The sequence below is a fragment of the Cricetulus griseus genome, chromosome 2, assembly GCF_003668045.3.
Source record: "Cricetulus griseus strain 17A/GY chromosome 2, alternate assembly CriGri-PICRH-1.0, whole genome shotgun sequence".
NCBI lineage: Eukaryota > Metazoa > Chordata > Mammalia > Rodentia > Cricetidae > Cricetulus > Cricetulus griseus.
In genome coordinates this window covers 251,023,860-251,039,110 of record NC_048595.1, presented here as the reverse complement: position 1 = coordinate 251,039,110, position 15,251 = coordinate 251,023,860, and the positions used below count along the sequence as shown (strand labels likewise).

The window sequence follows — 15,251 nt, the reverse complement described above, 5'->3', positions numbered from 1 at the left end:
CTGGTGTACATGCAAATGCATTAATATGCACAGTGATAAACCTTAGCTATCCTTCCTCAGGCACTACTTTTCTTGTTTTTTTCGGGGGGACAAGTTCTCATATGGGTATGGCTAGTAGGCATCCCACCTATCTTCTAGTGCTGGAACAACAAACACCTGCTAAAAATCCCAGGTTTGTTTTTAATGTGTTTTTTTACACAGACTGTGGATGACAAACCCTGTACTAACTGAGCTATCTCCTTATCCTTGTTTTTCAAATGGAGTTAATATACAGGTAGAGTGAATTAAAATGTATTTTACAGCCATACATAAAATTACTTCTTGGAATTACTTTATCTGAATCAGTTTCTTCTAAACTTTATCTAAACCCATACTCAGTTTAGATACTTTATCTAAACCCATACTCAGCTACAAAATGAAATTCTAAGCATAGTACATTTAATAAAGAGGAGGCTGAACTTTTGAGACAGTTCTAAAGTTCGGAGTTCAATTGCCAACTTTGGCATTTTGAAAACATGAAGATCCACCAAACTCAAAGGTGAAATGTTTCTTCGAATCAGGCTGAACAGACTGAGACAGTACAGGGGGCTAATTGCTCAATTCAGGCTGTGCATAAACCCTGGGCCTAAGGTCATTTTTCTGGGCACCATTTTACAAAGAATAAGCACTGAATAAGTAAAATCCCCACATTTCATCTTATTTTCTCAACTTTTTGGTTCTCTCCATCTATCAGTTCAAATAAAATGAATACATTTTACTGACCTGGTCAGAATCTGAGTCCCAAACACATGGTGGTTATTTTTCATTTAATTGCTTATTTCTTCCTTAGTTGGGGTTTAATTGCTTTGAAGAGACATGATGACCATGGCAACTCTTATATAGGAAAACATTTAATTGGGGCTGGCTCAGTTTCAGAGGTTTAGTCCATTATGATCATGGCAGGAAACATGGAGGCATGCAGGCAGACATGGTGCTAAAGATGGTGCAGAGAGTTCTACATCTTGATCTTCAGGCATCATCAAGAGACTGCGTGCCACACTCAGCATAACTTGAGCATATTTGATATCCACTCCCACTCCCAAAATGTCACACTTCCTCCAACAAGACCACACCACCTAGTAGTGCCACTCCCTATGGGACAAGCATTCAAACACATGAGTCTATAGGGGCCATTCCTATTCAAACCAACACAATTTCCATGTGAAGGAAGTTAGAAAGTCTGTTCATTCACTCCTTTGTTGACTAAACTGAATTTTCTCTTTCTGTTGTGGAGCCTGGGAACAATAGTTAAGTCTCCCACAAAGCAATTCTTATAGCCAGAGAGAATTTGCAAATAGTCACTTCCCAGTTATCACTAATAAGTACAGTTTTCTTGATCTCTTATAAAACAAATAACCACCATATCTGTCATAGCAATGGAGGAGAGTTTTCAAAGATTTTAAATGGTCCTTATGCATTGCAGATAGAGAGATAAGAAAAAATGAACTAGATACTCACAATGAAACATGATTTAAAGACTTAATGGGAGATTTATAACCAGCCCTGTGGCAAGTAACCACTTGCACAGGCCATTTCCTCTCTCTACCTGCATTCTGGGAGGGCTCCTCTGACCCTTGTGGCTGTTAGCCCAGCTTTCCCTCCTCCCCTACCTGTTTGTGTCAGCCCCCAATTCTGGGAGGCATTCTCTACCTGGGAAGCAGATAGACCACCTTTGCTCTCTTGCCTGTGGTCCACTGCAATTTCTCCAGTTTCATCTCTGTAGCAGACACCACTTGAAGAGGCCTGCATTCCAAGGGACTCTATAAAACTGCAATGAACACACCCAACGTTCCTCCTTCCTGTGGTCCCCCTCAGCACCCTTTCCTGCCCATTCCCACTCTTTTATGTCAACTACTGATACTTAGAAACATGGTCTGCCTGAGACCCAGTGTCTACACTGGCCTGGGAAGGAAGGAAGTCATCTTTACTCTCCTGACTGTCCTTAATGGCAATTCTCCTAGTCCTATCCCCAGCCCTGTAGCAGACAACTTACAAGAGACTGTCTTCCAACTCTACCTCCATTCCCTGAGAACTCAGTCAAACCTTGTTGATGAACCAGCTTTTCTTCCTTCACCATCCCTTTGAGAAGTTCACCAACATATGGAGGCACCTCATTACCTAAAAACACTTTCTGCCTAAAACACCCAGTGACCACACTAAGCAGGGACACAAATAGGTGGATCACACTATCCTTCCTTTTCTCCACCATGACCTCCCCATTCTCACTGTCAGCTAGTTAAAGTAATGTTAACATCCTTAGTCATCAGGGAAATGCAAATCTTACACCAGTCAGAATAATCAAGATTAATGAAACAAGTGACAGCTCATGCTGGTGAGGGTGTGGGGAAAAGAAAACACTCATTCATTGCTGGTGGGAGTGCAAACTTCTTCAGCTACTGTGGAAATCAGAGTGTCAGTTCCTTCAAGAAGCTGGAAATATACCTACCTTAAGATCCATCTGTACCACTCTCAAGAACTCTACATCGCACTATAGAGATCCTTGCTCACCATGTTCATCACTGCTCTTTTCATAATAGTCAGAGGTTAGAAGCAGCCTAGTAGTCCATACATTTAAATAGATAGGAAAAAGGTGGTACATTTACATAAAGGACTATCGCTCAGCTATTAAAAAAATGAAATCAAGAAGTTCACAGGTAAGTTAATATTTTTAGAAAAAAAAAATCGTGACATGTGCCAACTAAACCCAGACTCATTAAAGTGTCATGCACAACTTGCAGGCAGTTCCACTGATGAGTGTCCCCCATTTTGGTAACACCTTACATAATCACAGTAAAAGGTTTTCTTTAATGCTGTAATTTCCTCATGGGTTCAGTGATTCTCTGACTGTCTCCTGGAGTAAATGTTTTAGGAACACCCAATATACAATCATTGAAGAGTGGTTGTGTTTTTCAGAGAACTAAGCATGAGCCTGAATAAGAAACAAAGGATTGGCCTGAAGAGGACAGGGAATGAAGTCTGGTATCAGTTGTTTATCCTTAGTTTATAAAAATAAATTAATTAAAGCCTCATTTTTTACTAAAGTACTTCATCCGTTAACAAAATATAAAAAGTTCACCTAATATTTTAAAATATTAGTATTTAAATACATTAGCTCCCCCATAACCTGCCATGGGTAATTACAAATATAGAACAGCCGTTTTCCTAATCATTATTTCTGCATTGGTTGCCATTTAGTAAGCAGTCATTTTCAATTAGATCTTCAATAATTTTCATGAATATCATTATCTTGCCTTCAATTCACATCTCAGAAATACTCATATTTCAGCTGTTAATCAAACAAAATCATCTTCTTGGCTTTATCTAAATTTGGGTGTTTGTCGTTACACATAGCCATTGTAACTTGCACTCTCTGGTATTTGCTAACATGCAGAATTTGTTAAAAATAAATCTCATGAAATACCAGTACCATAAGAGATATCGATTTTTTGTTATCTGGAAATAGAAAATACTCCTTTCTTTGTTCTTTGATCTTGTCCTATCACAGTATCTTATGTGTGTTACTCTGAATAATGTTCCTCTCATAGTGCTCTGAACAATTACAGTAAAAGCTCTGCACTTATCAAAAATACCTGCTTTCTAGCAGTGCTTAATTTACTGGAAATATAGAATAATTCCTTTAAGCAGTAAAATATAACAAGAAGAAAGGTAGCCCCAAGTTTAAATCTTTAAAGGCAAAAAGCAAAACAAATAGAGATTCAGGGGGAAAGAGAGAAGAGACACAAGCAAAGGTTTTAGGTTGTTGACACTAAAGTATCTTAAAATATTGTCATTTTTGAAATCTTGTAAGAAAAATCAAGCAAAGACTGAAGTCATTATAACAGTTACTGAATCCAGTCTCTTAGAAATACTAGAAATGGAAATTGCTCTTTTTATTTCCTTTTTCATTTTCAGAGTAGAAAAATACTGTTTATAATTTCTTGCTCATAAAAATATTCTACTTTTATCACACTGTAAAGGACTGTCAATAGCTACAGGAAAGATGCAATGAGGTCAGGTTTTATTCATAGCTTAAGTTGAGAGGTGCTTACATAACATTTTCTGTTCGTTTAAATGGGACCAGTAAAGGCATTGCTATTGTTAAGTTAATGATTCTAGAAGGCTGCAGCAATAAGGCAAATATTTCATCAGCAGAAAAAAAAATAATCTATTATCAATATTTAAATTTTAAATAGCTAGTTATACTTATTTAAAGAATTAATTATTGAAAAAGTATGACAGAGGAAAGCAGAGAGGTACTGGAAGAGGGGAATCCTGCCAAAGTTGAAAAGCAGACATTGGCACTGTTAAGAGGAGCTTCTTCAGAAATGGTAATGAATCTGGTGTTCTGTCTGCTTCTCATAGTATCTCTCCGCCCTCACCCCACCCACACCCACCGCTGTATCAAAGGAGAAACACAGCTAAGACTACATTTCACTGATGTTGAGTGATTTTCATTTTCTGTTGTGAACCCTGATAATCAAGAACCAAGGTCAAAAATCAGGAACACTAATTAACAACAGCAAAGAAGGGGTCAGGGGAAGCAATATAGATGCTGAAAGCCTGAAGAAATCGCTCAGCCTGAGATTATTATGTGTGCCAATTAGTGGGAAAGTAACTACTCACAGTGAAGTAGGCATAGAGGGTAGCTTCTCCTGCAGAGAGTTGAGGAAAGCAGGCTGCATGGAACCTAAGAGCTCCAAAAAGAAGCTGTCTGTAACTTACTTGCGCATTATGGTTCTTGAAGCTTATAGCTTACTAAACATTTGAATGGGTTTGGTTGGGCAAGACTTCTGACTCTTCTACAGCAGAGTAAAGAATCTTCCATTTGTGGCATAGTTGCGCCGCAGTGGAAAGATTGTCTTACTGCCTAAAGAAAGTATTTGATGAGGAAAGAGAGAAAGGAAATTTTTAATGAGAGTTTGAAGCAGAGATGGTGGCCCACATTTCTATGGTAAGAAATAGCAAAATACTTGCACAAAATGCTGGGAACAGATCCTACTAATTGATGAAATAGACCAGGCCCTCAAGGAATTCACTTACAGAATAAGGAACTCCAGAGAAATTGATAAAAATTTCAAACTTGTCAAATTCAACTACAAATTCAGTGCAGAATTCTACCAGAAATTCAAAGGAGAGATAATACCAGTACTCCTCAAATTGTTCCACACAATAGAAGCAGATGGAACATTGCCAAGCTCTTTCTATGAGGCTACAATTGCCTTGGTACACAAGCCACACAAAGACACAACGAAAAAAGAGAATTACAGACCAATATCCCTCATGAACATCGATGCAAAATTATTCAACAAAATACTGGCAAATCACATCCAAAAACACTTCAGAGAAATCCTCCACCATGATCAACTTGCTTTATCCCAGGAATGCAGGGATGGTTCAACATATGAAAATCCATCAATGTAATCCACCATATAACCAAATTGAAAAAGAAAAACCACATGATCATCTTGCTAGATGCTGAAAAACCCTTTGCCAAAATCCAACATCCCTTCAAAATAAAGATCTTGGAGAGATCAGGAATAAGAGGAACATATCAAAACATGTTAAAAGCAATATACACCAAGCATCAAACTAAATGGAGAGAAACTCAAAGCTATTCCTCTAAAATCAGGAACGAGACAAGGCTGTCCATCTCTCCATATCTCTTCAATATTGTACTTGAAGTTCTAGCTAGAGCAATAAGACAAGAAAAGGAGATCAAGGGGATACAAATTAGAAAGGAAGAAGTCAAAATTTCAATATTTGCAGATGCTAATATAGTCTACATAAGTAACCTGAAAAACTCTACTAGGGAACTCCTACAGCTGATAAACACCTTCAGCCAAGTAGCAGGATAAAAAATTAGCTCAAAAAAAACAGTAGCCCTACTATATACAGATGATAAGAGGGCTGAGAAAGAAATCAGAGAAACATCACCCTTTACAATAGCAACAACATAAAATATCTTGGGGTAACACTAACCAAATAAAGCAGGAAAGGCATGTAGAGTAAGAACCTTGAGTCTTTAAAGAAAGTAATTAAAGAAGATACCAGAAAATGGAAAGATCTCCAACATAATAAAAATGGCAATCTTGCCAAAAGTAACCTACAGTTTCAATGCAATCTCCATCAAAATCCCAACACAATTCTTCACAGATCTTGAAAGAACAATATTCAAATTTATATGGAAAAAACCAGAATAGCCAAAACAACTCTTTACAATAAAGGATCTTCTGGAGGCATCACCATCCCTGACTTCAAGCTCTATTATAGAGCCATAGTTCTGAAAACAGCTTGGTATTGGCACAAAAATAGATAGACCAATGGAATCAAATTGAAAACCCTGATATTAACCCACACACCTGTGAACACTTGACAAAGACGCTAAATCTATACAATGGAAGAAAGATAGCATCTTCAACAAATGGTGCTGGCACAACTGGATTCGGAAGTGCAGAAGATTGCAGATAGTTACATATCTGTCACCATGCACAAAATTTAAGTACAAATGGATCAAAGATCTCAACATATATCCAGCCACACTGTATCTTCTAGAAGAGAAAGTGGGAGATACCTTTGAAAAAATTTGCACAGGAGACCTCTTCTTGAACATTATACCAGTAGCACAGACATTGAGATCAGTAATTAATAAATGGGACCTCCTGAAACTGAGAAGCTTCTGTAAGGCAAAGGACAGTCAGTAAGACAAAATGACAGCACACAGAATGGGAAATGATCTTCACCAACCTGAATCTAGTATTCCTTCCCTTCAAAATATTAGGTCTTTATTAAAAGGCTGGGCTACAGATCAATCCAAGAAGCAAACAACCATGTACCAGCAGGAGCCTAGGGATCTTGGTGGGAATAAATTCTAAGGTTGTTTTCATAAAGAAGCTGGAAGCAAGACTACATAGGAAAGACTTGCTGCCTATACACACCTTTCTGAGATACAGAAGCCATCTCCTGACAGGACTACAAAGGAGACAGTGCAGAATTCTCATCAGGAGAGTTCCTATAATTGTGGAAAATTGATAGCCTTTGTACTATGGTGTAGATGTTTTTATCCCCCAAAGTTGATGTGTTGAAGGTCTGGTCCCCAGGGGCCATATCACATGAAAATGAGTAAAACACCCTCTATTCCTAAGCTGGGGTGGGTGGGGTGGGGTGGGGTGGGGATATTCTTCATAGGTGCTACAAAATAGCTCTGCCCTTGCTAACAAACTATGATCCAAGAACTAAATCTTGTGGGACTGTTCATTTGTAACCAAAATTTTACTATATTATAAGTCTATCATATTCTATGTCTAAAAACTCCATTTTACTTCAAATAAATGCAAAAATATTTTAGCTATGAATGGAACTCATAGAAAGGAAGTTCTCCACAGAAAGGTCTTATCTTTGCACAGGACACATACAGAATACCTTAAAACACTAGTGGGTGTTTGTATTGTGAAATTATTTTAAATAATTTTAACTCGTCAAAAATATGTTACATGTATTTCTGCTGCATTTTTTAACAATGTAAACGTGTGTTATGTATGTTTAAGCTGCATTTGTTGAATTATGTAAAAATATGTTGTATTTGTTTTTGCTACATTTGTTTAATTGTGTAAAGGTGTGCTGCTTTTCACCTTGCCTGCCTAAGGTACCTGACTGGTCTAATAAAATGCTAAATGTCCAATTGCTAGGTTGTAGAAGGGTGGGTCAGCTGCCAGGCAGAGAAAATAAGTAGGAGGAGAAATCTAGGATCAAGGTACAAGGAAGAAGAGAACAAGGGAGAAAGAGAGGGAAATGCCCAGTACCAGAAAAACATGCAGCTGCCAGCCAGCCAGATACAAGAAGTAGGAGAGTAGGTCATACAGAAAGAAAGGTAAAAAGCCCTGAGGAAATGTACTATATGTTAGAAAGGCCAACAGTGTATTCAAAAAGTTGAATTGGCCAGACAGTAGGGATTGACTGGGTGGTGGTGGTACACACCTTTAATTTCAGCACTTGGGAGGCAGAGGTAGACAAAACTATGAGTTTGAGGCCAGCCTGATCTACACAGCAAGTCCCAGGACAGGCAGAGCTATTACACAGAGAAGGCCTGTCTTGGGAAAGAAAAAAAATATAGGTGAATTAGCTCATTCATGGATTAGAAATATTGACAAGCTAACATTTCTATACCCATCATCAATTCTAGTTGTGGATTTACACTTAGACCTGGCATTCCAATCACATACTAATTAACAACAAATCACTGAAAAACACTGACCTAAACAATGTAGGCTGATAGCATTCAGCTTGAAAGTCTAGTGCAGGGCTTCTTAATGGATACATTCAGTTAGCAATTGAGGAATTTAAAACTGGACTACATACCCAAGACATCTTTTTCACTCCTATGGTAGCACCATCAGCTATGCTGGTGAGGACAAGTTGAATATACTACAGGACTTTCTATAGAACATCCCTTTGTAGGTAATGTGTACTTTCTCATAGCAAGGAGCTTTAGAATATAGTAAATCATAACATTGACTTCCTCCAGTGTAGGATTTCCAGTGATAGTTGCAAGGCTTTCAGTAAATAAGCCTAAAAAGAAACTTATTTGTGAAGAGTGGACTCTGTAATCTTTTTTCTCTATACATTCTGTTTGTCACCATCAAATATCATGTTTGTCGTAAGATTTTTTTTTAAATAGCCTATGAAGGACTTAGTAATTTCTCACTCTTATCTAGTTGGTATAAGTATCAGGAAAATTCTAGCTTAAAGGGCATTTTGAAGATATTCTACTCTTTAATTTTCAGGAAGAATTTTCGTAAGTTTGATATAGTTTAGTCTTTGAACATTTGGCATTATTCTGAGATGGATGGCATCATTATCTATAATTTTGTTTATGTGAAATTTTTATAAATTAAAAAATATTTGTTTATTAACTGGAACACTATTTTGTTGTCATTTCCTTCTTTAGTGATTATGTATAGATTCTATTTTAATGTAATTCAGCTTTTTAAAAAGTATCCAAGTTGGTTATAAACATAGTACAACACAGTAAGACCAAGCTAATGATGCCTAGTTAACAGGGGATGTGGACTGTCCTATAAAAGTGACTCAAAAATGAGACCATCTTGGAATAGCATGTGTAATGCACATCAGAATGAAGCCACTGTACCAAGTGAAAATCTGGGTTTAGTAGCTACTTAGGACACCTGGAATTTGTTCCCTCTTGCTTGGACTGGCTTCTCTTATCCCCTGCTATTTGTACAAAGACCTATATTGAGTATACTATTTGGTGCTATTTCAGAATTACTAGTAGTAAATGATGGCTGTGAACTTCTTTCACCTTGAAAATGGCATTGCGATAAAAATCGTTATACCGTCTGTATGGGTTTACCTTCCTAGGTACAGTGATCTAGTAAACATCATCGCATCATACTATTTGACCTACATTGTAACAAAGGAACTATATAACCATGATGTAAATTGGTCCAACCACTCAATCACATAATGTGGAATTAAAAGACACCAGCCTAAGAGGGAAATTGTATTCCTTCCTATAAGTAGTGCTGAGGGTTCTGATGGAGGAAGACACACTTATTTCACAGCAGCAACCTAATGTTCAAATACTAGGACTGATGGGCCCCGCCAGTATGTGAACTCCTTTTATAAATTCTTGTTCCAAGTTCATGAGAACTGAAACAGGCCCAGGCAGCAGATATGTTTTTAAATCTAGTGGGAATTTATATATCTATTCTGGTGTAGTAATATATCTTCTGGGAAATAAGAACTCTAGATCAGGAAAGCCTGAAGCTGTGGAGTTTACTCCCTGTCAACTTTACACCAAAATATATTGTTTCTAAGTCATAACCTTCCAACACTTGTCCCCATAGGTTTACGGTCATCTCATAATGCTAAATGCTTTTACATACATTCAAAAGTTCCCAAAACTTTTAAAAGTCCAAAGATCAAGTTACTTCTGAGACCCAAGGTGATCTCTTAGCTATAACAAATTCTTCTTACAGACATTAGGAATAAGTAACTAGGACCCTCTGACCACTTTATTGCTCCTAAACCCATGCTCTCTAACTTGATAAGATCAACACCACTGTTATAAGTATCTATATCGTTCAGGAAGGTCTGGGGGGTGTGTTCAGGGAGACACAATCCAAATTTTTGACAAGAAAGATAAGGTAGTATATAGGAAGACATAGCAATGAGGAAAGCCTGGCAGAAGGATTAAGCCACCTGCCTGTCACATGCATACACAGTCACGAAGCAGGGAGTCATGACTGTGGGTACTCAAGTAGATTTATTCCCTTTATACATCCTGGAACCTCAGCTCAACTGTCACCAGCATTTAGGTTGAGGTTTTCATTCTCATTTTAACCTAACCTGGGGAGTCTCTCATAGCATATCTGACAGTTTATCTCTTTGGTAATTCTAGATAAATTGGCAATGTTAACCATCACATTGATACAATGTAAGCCAAAGGAAGCAGAATAAGGTGGAAGAGTGGTTTGTTAAATATTAATTCTAATGTAGGTATTAACTGAAGTGTTATAAATTATAGAGTAATACTACTGCTTTTAAATATTTTGTATGGAACTTTGGCAAATCATAGTACAGAAGATATTGTTCCTGAATAGAGTGAACCTTCTGCCATCAAGAATGGTGTTTTAATAGTGGAGAGGGAGTAATGTAGTTTATAGGGTGGTACTCTCGATCACCTTCCCAGATCCTCTTTAATATAAGGAATGTTTAGTCTCTGCTTGTGTTGATAGACAATAACTCACACCTTCCTTACTTGCATCAAGTTCTTCTCTGCCAAATGGTTTCTGGTTTGGGTGAGTGACTATATTCTACCTCCATCAAGCTTGCTAGCATAGTTCACCAAAGATAATTCGATGTTCTACCTGCTTCTACTTGGACTAAACTTATCACACATTTCTTCACAAAGCCTCATTCTGGGATCAGAACAGTTATACTCATCCCAAATACTTTTTCCTTCCCTTATTTTATTTCCTTCACAGACTTCTGGGAGCATTCTCACAATAAACATGTTGGGTAAGAATTCCAAGCCAGTCTTTGGTTCTAGAGATCCATTTCTGAACATCTTGACAATCAAGTCAACATAGTAGAAGACTAAGTGGGAGAACCATGGGAAAATTGAAAACATTGGCAGAGATTCATACTTAATGTAGACTACAGCCGATATCTCTGTACAGATACATTATAAATATACAAAATCACTAAAGAAGTCATTGGACTTCAAATATCTATACCATAAAAGCAGCAAATATATGGCAATAATACTGTTGATCAGAATGTGAGAGACTTTCTCGGGGAAATTTCTGAGCATCCCCAGCTGTCCAAGCTTTCTCTGTGAGCTGCTGAATTCATTTCCATAGATTAAATCTGACTCAATCTACTCATTGTAACAGAAATACTTTCTACAGGTATCATCAGTATTTTAACAATTGTTTATCTCAATGGCTATATAGAACACACACATTTCCTAGTTTTATGAATCTATTTTTTTGTCTACATGTTTGCTTTTTATTTTAGGAAGCTATAATAGTTAAGTTTAGGTGTTAACTTGGTTGGGCTGTTGTAACTGATCATTCAAACATTAAACTAGGTGTTTCTATAGATTGATGGAACTGATAATCCATGTATTTATCCTCAATGATCTGGGTGAACAGATTTGATTGGCTAATGATCTAAAAAGTAAATCTAAGGGTTTCCTGAGGAAAAAGAAATTGTGTCAATACTGAATCTTAAGTATCTTCAGGAGAGTGTCAAACCTCTCACCCATCTCCACAGGCACAGGACTGTCCACTCCTACAATCCCATAAACCAGCTGCATAACATATAATACAATAATATCAAAGCTGGAAGGTACAAACTTTATCTCTTTAACTTAATGTGCTGCAAACCACTAGAACATGAGTAAATTCTTCTATACATCATCAATTAGGTCAGATTGAATAAGTCATCTTGCTATAATATGCATATCATTTCCATATGAAGTTTGGAACCCAGTAACCGGTTCTTCTCTTTCTAATATTCGTATCTACATCTTTCTGTGCTTTCAAAACTGATTAAATATATATATTTTGAGTAAGTTCTATTTTACTCCCTTACAGGGAGCCTCAGACCTGCCTTTTATTCACAAGAATGTGCATTTACAGGTTACAGCCTAATATTAGTGTCATATTACATCATGATGATAGCTGCAAATCCAGCATTTTCTGATCAACAGCTTTCTGTGATTCATTCTTACACTACAAACAATTATTTCCATGATTAATAAAATGTAAGTATATTCAAGAAGCTATTGTCCAACACAATGTTTATGGCTCATAACATTCTATAGCCTAACAGGTCAATTTAGTTGAGAGTTTGTATATAAGATATTCTAAGATTATGCATTCTCTAACACTTATGCTGAAGTAAAATTTGCATAATGATATTAACACCACTTAGTGCTTTTGCTTAATAGAGTTAGTTCAGAAAGCTGTCAATCTAAAGAAAGCTATAGATATCATTGTTAGCCTCATTGATTGTAGGTGTGCATTTCCATTTGACAGGATGTCAGATGTCAGATAATTTACTGTGAAACTGAAACTCAATTAAAATAATGACTCATTAGATTCCATAACAAAAATACAAGACTAGAGCATGAACAATACTCTAGAGTTCTGGCTTCATTCCCAGCTCAGTCAATATCTATTACAAGTAAATAATCTCACCTGCCTATTTAATTTTCTCCATCTATAAATCATAAATGCTATGAGTTACCACATTAAGCCCTCAAAGCAACTTGTAAAGATTAAGAAGCTAATGTTTGTAAAGTCGGTTGCAAATCCTCCCTCATAAATTATCATGGAAGGGTTATGCTTATGTGGTTACAGTTAGGTAAATGAAAAGAATTACAGAAAGCATATTTAATCTTAACACATCTGAACATAAAGCAATACTGATGTAACACTCACCCCTCCTCATCCATAATTGCAAGTCCTTCTCTTTTGTTCCTTTCCAAAGTTCAAATGAAAGATACACCATAACAAAAGACAGCAATTCTCATATATTATTAGCATAAAAAATGAGAGTGAGAACATTTTGAAATCTTGAAATTATGACTCAAGGTGAAACAGTTATTATCTGATCTAAATCCAAATTAAAGCTTTATCTGTGGAATCAGTGTTTCAAACCGTCTTCTAAATGTGGTCCTATGTCAATTCTGGTTCTCTCAGAAAAATATTCTCTAATTTTATTTCCACTGCAACAATTCAACAAACCAGTATCTTTGTTGGTGAGATTCCCTAGCATAAAGTCCTGGATGGAACTTACTGCAGGAGTTGGTCCAGTATTTTTCTTCTTTTGGGTGCACTTTTAACTTCCCTGTCACTAATTTAACTGAATAATTTACAGTGACAGTCAGATGAAAAACTATTTGATCCATAAATATCAAGTTTTAAAGTCTTAAAAAGCACAGCCTTAGTATTAAAACTTCAATAATATGTGGGAGGAGTTTTGTATTTGTTATCTTCAATAGTTTAAAGTAAATGTCGTTGTGAGCATTTTTTAATTACAATTCTCAATAGGTAGCACAAGAGAAATGACAAAATGAATTAATATAATAGGATTACTAAATGCATTGTTAATTTTAAATCATTTAATACCAAAATTATAGTTAAATATCTTACTATATGAAAAATGCCAAATTCAAAACATAATAGAAAATATTGAATTTTAAAAAATGCATAAAAGAAAATTGATGACCCTTCATAGCAAGGAATTATCCCAGGTTTTTAGTTTTCTATATATTTTTAGACTTCCTCAATCATACGTTCAGTCATTCTTCATTTCACTGATATCTTAAGAGAAGATAGTCATTTATGATGTGTATGACTCAGAAAACTCCTTTTTGTGATGTTATTATAACACTCAATTTACATATTTTTAATTGAAGCATATTATTATTATATTTGTTTAAATCTTTTAAAATAAAACCTACTATTACCCCACAAGACAGGTGAGTTTTCTAGAGGTCAACATTATACTGAAATGTAAAAATGAGATATTCTTTATATTTATGACATTTAACTCTTCACTTCTCTAATTTATAAGCTCAATTAACACCAGATATATTTGTCAACTTCTGCTGTGATTTGAAGATTATAAGTGCCTTGTGTACTCCAACATTGTAGGTTTGGTCCTTGATACTGCAGTGTTCAGAGGTGGGACCTTTAAGTATGATTGCATCATGAAGGCTCTAACTTTATTGATGAGATAACTTACCATGGATACACAAACCTTGGGAATTCAGAGCCTACTTGCTGCAGTTTTAAAGGGCAGGTCTTGTTCTGCCCCACCCCCATAATGAAGCTAAATGACTGAACTCTCTAGACTTTCCTTCCTTTAAATTTCCTTGGGAGCTGGGTGGTGGTGGCGCATGCCTTCAGTCCCAGCACACTGGAGGCAGAGGCAGGCAGATCTTTGTGAGTTCGAGACCAGCCTGGTCTAAAAGAGCTAGTTCCAGGACAGCCTCCAAAGCCACAGAGAAACCCTGTCTCGAAAAAAACAAAAAATAAAATAAAATTTCCTTGGGAGCCAATGAGGATGGGAAGATTCGGGAACAGGGGAACCTACTAAAAGGCATCGGTTTTAAAATTTCATAATAATATCTAACATCTTGTGTACTGACTAGAAAAATAAATTTAGAATACAGTAAAGAAAATTCCCACCTGTTTTGTTTTCCAAAGCAGCAATTTAATAACACCCTCAATTCAACCAGTTACTATATATTGTAACTACATTTTAATTTTTTTCTTACACTTTGATTAACAAAGACTATTTGATATTTTTTTCTCCAGGCCAGCTTTTCACCTCCCTTTTCAATCTTCACTCTGAGCACCTGGTGTCTGAAGTGTTTGAAGAAGTGAGTATTGCATTTTTTCGTGTTTCAAATAGTACAAGTTCTAATAATTGGATGCACAATGGTAGACCTTCTGTGACTTCTGGCTGACACCACCAGTTACTCATGGTTTCTCTGTAGTGGATGCTGTGTTCATCCTTGAAGAACCAATAGACATTTCAGGTGTAATTTGTGCCTTACTGTGTGCATTCTCTAATTCTCTGTGTGCAGAGACTGAATTTAGGGAGACTGCAATCTGAGACCAAGGCTGGTACAATTTCAGTGGTGGCAGCAGATATAGTAATTCCTCCAGCATTCA

At 36.5% G+C, this 15,251-nt stretch overlaps 1 protein-coding gene across 1 annotated transcript in view; it reads right to left on the bottom strand.

Moving 5' to 3' along the window:
* Trdn (triadin) overlaps positions 1–15,251 on the bottom strand; it is a 218,044-nt gene that overhangs the window by 192,398 nt on the left and 10,395 nt on the right. The window contains exons 3-4 of the mRNA XM_035438755.1: positions 11,824–11,872; positions 2,083–2,271 (exon numbers count right to left, since the gene is read on the bottom strand). Of these exons, the coding sequence (XP_035294646.1) occupies positions 2,083–2,271; positions 11,824–11,872 (238 nt within the window). The remainder of the gene's footprint in view (positions 1–2,082; positions 2,272–11,823; positions 11,873–15,251) is intronic.